The sequence below is a fragment of the Vigna umbellata genome, chromosome 2 (genome assembly GCF_029865625.1).
Source record: "Vigna umbellata cultivar VRB3 chromosome 2, Vumbellata_1.0, whole genome shotgun sequence".
Lineage (NCBI taxonomy): Eukaryota > Viridiplantae > Streptophyta > Magnoliopsida > Fabales > Fabaceae > Vigna > Vigna umbellata.
In genome coordinates, this window is record NC_142166.1 from 44,799,690 (window position 1) to 44,808,850 (window position 9,161).

The 9,161-nt window shown below is 31.1% G+C and overlaps 1 protein-coding gene across 2 annotated transcripts; it reads right to left on the bottom strand.

Annotated features, from left to right (window-relative positions):
• Positions 1–4,347: 4,347 nt before the first annotated feature.
• Positions 4,348–8,268, bottom strand: LOC124846921 (putative glycosyltransferase At5g03795). Of its 2 annotated transcripts, XM_088107016.1 has the most exons (6): positions 8,110–8,263; positions 7,793–7,981; positions 6,334–7,126; positions 6,106–6,236; positions 5,372–5,720; positions 4,348–5,242 (listed from the first exon to the last, which is right to left on the bottom strand). In XM_088107016.1, the coding sequence occupies exons 3-6, from the start codon at positions 7,117–7,119 to the stop codon at positions 4,577–4,579; spliced, it is 1,932 nt and encodes a 643-aa protein (XP_087963142.1). In that variant the 5' UTR covers positions 7,120–7,126; positions 7,793–7,981; positions 8,110–8,263; the 3' UTR covers positions 4,348–4,576. The 2 variants fall into 2 exon arrangements, with proteins under 2 accessions (XP_087963142.1, XP_047180250.2); XM_047324294.2 differs by lacking the exon at positions 7,793–7,981 and having other exon boundaries at positions 8,110–8,268.
• Between the last annotated feature and the right edge of the window lie 893 nt (positions 8,269–9,161).

Consider the following 9,161-nt stretch of genomic DNA (forward strand, 5'->3'; position numbering starts at 1 on the left):
TACAATTATCAAGAAATGGAACTGTAATTTATTTTAGAGGTGTTAAGTTTATTTATCACTCTTTTAAAAGTCTAATATTAAATTAACGAAATAAATGATACATTTTAACAAATATAGTAGAGAAGGACTATATGATTCCTGCATATCTTAGAGAAGGAAACAAAATTCACTTTATAATATAACATAAAAATTATATATATATATATATATATATATATATATATATATATATATATATATATATATATATATATATATAATTAATTAATTACGAGGACAATTATAAAAATGTATGAAAAGCATTCACTAAGCCTTTTTTACAATGTAAATAGGTATTGTTGAACAAAAAGGGTGTTTTGTGATAGTATATTTGGCCTTATTATTTTGAGCACACGTGCTTGCATACTTACATTATCAAACAGGACACAAAACAGCATAACTAACAGAAGATAAATACAACAAAAACCAGTACTTGTTTGTCCCACCATGTGAATCAAACACAGTATATGAAAGATCACAGTATATGCATTCGATTTCACCGAAGTTGCAGTTGAAGTGACAGATACCACAGGACTTCTTGAATCCGTTTCCGAGTCTAAGGATGTTCTGTTGGGCAATGGCACCATAGGTTGTGGTGATGCAGCCCCTTGTGATGTCAAACTAAGTTGCTTTTCCGGAGCACTACCAATTGGAGAAACATCATTTCTGGTTGAGAAATTAACAACACTATCCGTAAGTCCTTTAGCTTTCTCTGGTGCAGGGGCAGTAATTGAATCTCTGCCATTGTGAAAGAGGGAGTCCGCACGACTAACTGCATTCTCTTCCACTGCATCTTTAGAGTTTGAATTTGAACCATTTAGGTGCATGTTGTCACCCTCCACTTTAGAATCAACCAAAGATGTATCCATTCTAAAACTAGCAATCTTGGTAGTAACAGAAGATAAGAATTTACCACTTGGAAGTTCAGAATACTGAAACATTAAAACTATAGCCACTGCCATTCCTACAAATGAAACTAATCTCGTAGTTTCAGCCTTACACAGAAATCTAAACCCCCGATCCATGAAAAGAAAACTCAGAAAAGGAAGCAAGACTGGCTAATTCATCATTGTAGAGAGATCAGAAGAAGAAATGAAGCAGACCCATAGAGATTGACCGAGGAAAGTCAATAACTTTTGCGAGGGTTTTCAATGGGAAGGTGAAAGAGAAAGTCTTTTTCTTAGAAGAGACTGGGTGATTCATTAGGTTAGAGAAAGAGAGGAGAAAGGTGTAACAGGATGATTGGACTACGGAGTAACAAAGGTCATAGGTTGGTGATGGGATCTGTGTCTGTTACTATCTCTGTAGTAAGTTAAAAAAACAGGAAAAAGATCTATAAGGAAGGAGGGAACAGAGAAATGGAAGATCGGAGTAAATTAAGGTACCAAGATGCGAATAAGTCCGACACTTACGTCCAAATTTTAACTCTGGTATAACAGGTAACTTTCATTTTCCAAACTTTTAATACAGATTATATATTTTTCCTTTACCTTCTCTTTATGTTTATTATTATTATATGCTTCTCCTCATAAGGATGTTTTTTACATTATAATTATTATAATTATTTTGGTTAAATAAAATTTAAGGGGGATACATTTTGATAGTTTGTAATACATATTTTTATTTATAAAAAAACATTTTAATTAATTTAATCTCACTCCATCATCTCCTCACACTATAATAATAACTAGAATAAAAGAGAAGTATAACAATCATAAGAGATAATGGATAAACCAATGATAATTATAAATATTCTTAAATCAAAATCATACCATACAATTATATAATTTATAAACATTCAAAATATATATAAATTCATCTCATACAAACTATATGTATTAAAATAGTTTTAACTACACACATAAACTCAATTTCAGATCTCTACATTAATTCGGATACTAAAACTCGTGTATCTTCTATCTGATCATAAAAGATAAATCAATTCACAGGTCTTGATCCATCATGATAAGGTAAGCTCACTTATGGACTTACTAAAAAATGGTTTTTTCATAAAAATTTTCTTCAATTTTCACCACTTAAATTTCGAAGTAATTTGTGTTTAGTAGAATTTATAATGAGTTCACAAAAATTTATATCTCTAATCAAAACATAACATTAAATTAACAAGTATTACACCTCTATTTAGAAGTACTAATACTTATACAAAACATGCAATTCATTATGTCAATATTTTCGGCAGGTTTTTCATAATTAATTCCACAATTTAAAATTTTAAAACTCAAATTCTCATTTAACAAATTGTTTTTCATCTCTTTTAATTGTTTGGTTTGGTTTATATTCAAATAATTCACTCATATATTCAAGATAGTTTTTCTTTTATCACTTGATTACATATTTTTTTATCTTGATTACACATTTTTTGTGTGTGGTGATGTTTAAGTAATCTGTAAATTTTCGTAAATCAAATAGTTTTTAAAATTATTTATACTCTTTCTTAATATTTTTACTTTTTGTTTTTGTTTTTCACATAAAAATGTTTTATTCTTAATTTCAAATGTTCAATCAAATAACTCATTCATTTATTAGATAATATAAAAATAAAAAGAAAACTTACCTACTTTATTATTATCTTTATCCTTAATTTTTGTTTTATTCAAAAAATCTTGTTTCATTAAAACAATTTTTATCATTAAGTAGTTCAATATTTAGATTTTTTTCTTTTATATATATATAAATATATATATCCTTTGAAATGACATGACAATTCAAGAAAGTTTTTAGAACATCTAGCTCAACCTTTACGCTTGAATCTATTCAAGGTTAGAGGATTGTCTATCATCATCATAATTAAGGAAGACACTTGGTTACGAATTTTAAAGAAGACACAAACTATTCAAGACTTGAAGATTGAATACTGACAGAAAAATGAGAAAAAAAAAAACACTTAATTTTCGAACTAAGAGAAACACAACCTTTATGCATAAATAACATTGAAAAATTGTATATCGTAATAATCCTGTAAAATATTTTATTTATTGATAACGATGATTTAAAACTATATAGTATATTATCATATCACAACCAAACACTAAAGATAAAACTCTTTTATCGAGATTTGGGTAAAGTAGAATATAGAGTATTAGGCTTCTCAAAATCAATCTAAAACATATTTATGATAACAGATAAAATAAACATATTCCATATAAACTCAAAAAAATAATTTTATTGTTAAAAACTAATATTTACTAACAAATAAAATATAAAATCAGTTTTTTAATACTTAGTATAACATAGTCAAACAGACATAAGTGTTGTTTATACAACAACCATATGACTAATATATATTAAAACAAATCTGACTCGAACTTTCTGACGTGAAATTATCTTAACTTTGAACTAAAATAATAAAATATTAAAACAATCATTTTTAAATAAAACAAAATATGTAACTAGTATTTTAAAAATGTTATTCCACTCGACTGAGTTTAGTGGGTTTGTGCCTTAATATTTAAATTAATTGATATTATTATAATATTTTTATAAATATTAAAAAATATATATTTATCTTATAATGCTCATCAAATATAATATATTTATTTCTTTTAACAAATGAAATGCTAATATATGAATTAAACATATAACCTTTTTAATGAAATTATATATAATAAAAATATTATTAACTATAATAATACAATTATCAAGAAATGGAACTGTAATTTATTTTAGAGGTGTTAAGTTTATTTATCACTCTTTTAAAAGTCTAATATTAAATTAACGAAATAAATGATACATTTTAACAAATATAGTAGAGAAGGACTATAAGGTTCCTGCATATCTCAGAGAAGGAAACATAAATCACTTTATAATATAGCATAAAAATTATATATATATATATATATATATATATATATATATATATATATATATATATATAATATAATTAATTAATTAATTACGAGGACAATTATAAAAATGTATGAAAAGCATTCACTAAGCCTTTTTTACAATGTAAATAGGTATTATTGAACAAAAAGGGTGTTTTGTGATAGTATATTTGGCCTTATTATTATGAGCACACGTGCTTGCATACTTACATTATCAAACTGGACACAAAACAGCATAACTAACAGAAGATAAATACAACAAAAACCAGTACTTGTTTGTCCCACCATGTGAATCAAACACAGTATATGAAAGATCACATTGATTTATTTTTATAAAAAGGAGGAACTTAATTGAGAGTTAAAACACCCTTACATTCTTAAAATTTAAAAACTTGATTGGATATTTTATTAATAGATTAAATGAGTTGGACAAAATAAATAAATAATAACACTAAGAAGATAATTAAGCTAAAAATAAAATCTGAATTTAAGCTATCATAGACTACCAAACATACGTATGAATAATTCAAGAAAACGTGGTACAAATATATACAAGTTTAATTACATAAAAAAAATTAAAAACATGATTAATTGCCAACGTAGATCTTATTCTGTATGTGTCCTCCAAAGAATGTTCTGCTGCCTAAAGAAAAACTAGTTTCAATCTACCTTGACCAAGTGTTCAAGATGATCTATCTAGCTTTTGCTGTGAAGACTCTGTTGTACCAAATGGAATGGAGAATCATGTGGAATATATCATACTTGACAGGGCTTCTGTGCCATAGGAAATGCTGCTGCACCTTTTTCACCATCATCTGCATTTGAAGATACCTCTTTTGTGGGATGGAAAGGAGTATACTCTTCAGATTTGGAATATCCTTCTCCAACACAAAAACAGCAAAGGATTCCCAATTCAACATCTCAAAAAATGGAGGCACAAAGTTATCTGATATAATTACTGGCACACATTCAAAGAAAATGGCCTCCACAACTCTTGGACTATTGACTTCATAGCCCTTTGCACAAATGCAGTACTTGCTGTTCTTCATGTACTGGATGTAGTTCCTGTTGCCCTTAGACTTTGGCAGTATCCCAAAGATTTTCATGTCAGGGTCCTTATTTTCCCAGTGCTGAAGCAATATTGGTCTAAGATAACCATGCATCCCCCCTGCAAAAAACGCCAGAGTTTTCCTCTTTGAAACACGGTTTCCACCAAGGTTTCTAGTGGGCCTCTGAGCACTTCGGACATAAGTTTCAGGAAGAGACACGTCCTTCCCCAAGACAAAACCTCCTTTCACATCGGCATTGCATAGAGCCCTCAAGCACCTAGCCATGTTTCTCTTTGTTTCTGTAGGGGCCTGCAATGCATGGTGATACAATATTTAACAATGAATGCCATGAAAGTGGTAGTAGTATCAATGATTGTCAAATAAGAAACCGATAAAGAAGAAAAGACACATTCATTGAAGTTGGAAAAGCACATATACCCAGTCATGGCAAGCAACTAGGAAATGATCAGCACCTCCTGTTCTGTTCCAGAAATTATGTTTCCCCGCAATCATGTCTACATAATTTTTCAGATATTGAACCAGGTTCCTAGAACTATGTGAATTCTGTACGTATAATGTTTCTTCTAGCATCCGAGAACTGAATGGTAAGTAAAATAAGTGGGCCTTCTTTGGGTCTGTAGTCACAAATTGTTTACTAGCTTCCATCTGCTTCATGAACCATCCCTCGGAAGCATAAATTCCCAGAAGATACGGTGAATGCATTATGGGCTTAGCTCCTTCTCTATACACATATACTTTGAGTGTTCTCTCCATTAATTCATAGCTCCTGGCAATTATACAATGAAGATATAATTAATACCAGTGTTAAGCAAAACTAAGTGTATCTCTATAAGAATCTTGCTTCATATATCATTGTTTCTTTCTGCACAAACATACAATTGCACATATCTGACATGTTTTTGGAACAGTTACGTTTCTCAGAATACCCAGCAGAAGTTTCAACATCTAGAAATCGAGCAATTTCAACGAATTATTCTAAATCTTGTATGATGAATTTATCTTTTATGACTTCACAGAATGATAAATAACAACTCTCCCTCACCGTCCATCATACTATCATCACAAAGTTATCCATAAGAAATTTTCTTCCCGGAGATGCTTCTGAAACATGTTCCGAAACAAAATATAGAACCACAATGATCAAATGATACCTCTTGAACCTGGAAACATTTCGAAAAAGGGGAGCATAAAGATTTATGTCGTCGTTTACAATTGGTGCATTTTCAATCTCTGATCTGGTCTGCAGTAGCTCTTGATCAACAGCCGCAGACCACCTTGGCCTCTAGAAACCAGTCGGCAATGTTAGAACAGAACTCAAGAATATGATTAATAACTGAATAAGTCATAAAATGAGAAAAACAAGGCATTAAATCATTTACCATAGAACGATACGAGGCACGGTTCTGAAGCAATAACTCATTCATTTTAGAGATTGTTGTTGCTTCTACAGGTATTTGAGAACGTTTAGTCTCCTTGGGCATAGTGCTGACAGAAGAATTATTTTCTACTATTTTAACATCATCTTGTGGTGGCTTGAACCTCTCATCCTCCGTGAATTCAGCTTCATCATAATCATTTGACAACATTGGAGGCGTAATATTTTGGCTCACTTTTGTTGGACTTGGAGGAGCCAAATGAGAAGGGGAATGAGAAACAGTATTGTTGTGAATACTCAGTCCTAGATTCCCTGTCTGACCTGTTGCATAACCATTATTTGATATCTCAATACTTTCTTCAGTGGAACTTTCATCAGTTACACCAAATTCTAAAGATCTGTTTGATTCACTCGCTGGTTCCGAGATTAAACCAGTGCTTGAATCAGTGTCTTTTACCTCAGAACTCTTGGTTATATCAACAATCTCAAGGGCATTTTCACCGGTAGAATTTTCTTGATTCAAATAAGTCATATTTTTAAACGTTTCAGAGTTGGATGGTAGGTCTGCAGCTTGGAATCCAGTGCTATCAGACGTTGGAATCTTGTTGCCAGAGAATACAGTGGGTTGAACAGCACCATATGGAAGTTCTAAATACTGGAATGCTAATATTATTGCAATTGTAACGCTGATAAACCCTAACAATCTCTTTCTTTCCAGCTGAAATATTGAAAATAACTCTTGACCCATTCTGCTAAAATTACTGAACAACTGTCGCTGTCCAATCGCCATAGCAACTCTGCAGAAGGAAAATGGTACAATTTTGGGTTATTCATGAGGGATTTTCAAAATTAATAAAAGGTTGCATGAAATAGTTTGTTTCTTTGGATGGTTGTATCATCTTGTGAAAAGCTAAGAGTGGGTTAATTAGAAAAGGTCTACTCTGCTTACAGATTTATACAAAAAACTAAATAGTTTCTGTACTCTAGGTCGCTTCCTTTCTCCCCTTTAAGAAAATTAAGTTATTGTAGTGTAAACCACCATTGTTGATAAACCTTCAAGTGTGTAAAACAGATACAGGGAATTCCCATCACATTTTGAAGGGTTCACTGTTACAAACTTCAAACCCAGTTTACGAAAAGATTTTTGGAGATAAAACGAACCTAAATGGTTGTTAGTGTACATGCGCAATGAAATACACTATTTAACTTCTTAAATGCACCCAATTTAAATGCAGGATGTCTCAAAAAAAATTGGCAATAGCAAAAATGGTACAAAGATTTTTGGAGATAAAATGAACCTAAATGGCAAACGTCGAGTTCCAAATCAGATGAATTGCTTCTCATTCGTTTTGCAGAAAGCATAAAATGATAAAGAAAATCAAATAACTGAGACAGAAATGAAAGAAAATGAGAACTGAGAATACAGCAAGATAACTTTAACAACAGAACAAACAGCACTCAACTCCTCCTCAGGTTGCTCTAGTACAGTCACACAGACGACGTGAGATGAAAAGATTCCTGGGAATTACTTCACGTTTGAGTTAACTTGTAGATTTGAAGAAGGCCCAGTTGTAAAATTCGATCCCAAGATTATTTTAATTCCTCTCCCCTTTTTCAGGAAATTTCAAATCAACCACACACACACAAGGTCCCTGCTTCCATATTATCAAATATTTTATTTGTAATTGGGATGTAAGAAATTAAAAGTACATGTTATAAATCTTCCATATTCCACGTTGAACCTAAAAGAACGCAAGTAAAATAATGTTAAAGACTGTACCCGGCATCTAAAGAGGACGCTGGAAGATTCTTTTCTGAACTCTGGTCATTGATGTCGGAAGTAGAAGCCACGAAGCAAAACAGGGACGGACTTGAACTTGATGGACCGTGATCCCTTTAAGATGCCTAACGCCACCAACTTCGACGTTTCGGCAGCAGCCATATTTTATAGTTCCTCTGTTTCTTCTCTATCTTTCTTCATCCGTAACTGTAAAAAGTAAAAACATTAACTTCACTTTCAAAACAAACGACAATTAGCAATTACTACTGTGTGGTACCGTTATCCGAGGTGTCGCAGTCATTCAAACTTGAACACTATCACAATTCCTTCTTTTATGACAGCCAAAATATCGTTCAAGTTCTATTTGTTTTTGTTTTTTTAAATCCCATTTTCTACCAACTTAATTGATAACATTTTATTTTGACGATTATTTATTAATATAATATTATGTTTTATTTTAAAGTGCTTCTTCCTCTGTCTCACCACTTTCTTCCTGCAACTCCAAAAAGGCTTTTATGTCTTTGGAATTAAATAAAAAAAAAAGATAGTGCTAATTAAATGTTACACAATAAAATTTCACCAATCTTCATCAACAAAATTAAATGACCTCATATCAAACATTCATTATTCTTCTTCTTCATCCTTCACTTTGCCTTCTTATTCTTCTTCTTCGCGTTTGTGATCCTTTTTTCGCATTGGTTGTTATCCCGGTTATTAATTTGGCGATAGTCTTGCTCCTCCTTCGTGATGAGATTCTCGTGGTGGTCCCTGTTGCAGTGTTGTTTGTGCGTGAGATATGACATTGTGCATGAGGTGTGAGGTTTAGGTAAAACTTTTAATAAAATTTTCCAATAATTTTCGAAAACTGTTTAAGATGTCATCAATTTTTAAAAGTTGGCGGATTTCGAAAACCGTATTGCTTAATGGATTTTAAAAGTCAACGATTCCTTGACGAAAACAAGTTAACGAACTAATGAATTTCGAAAACAAGTTCGATTAAATTTTTTTTTCTATTTTGATTTTGTTTTTTTGTTTTTATTTAATTTTTATAA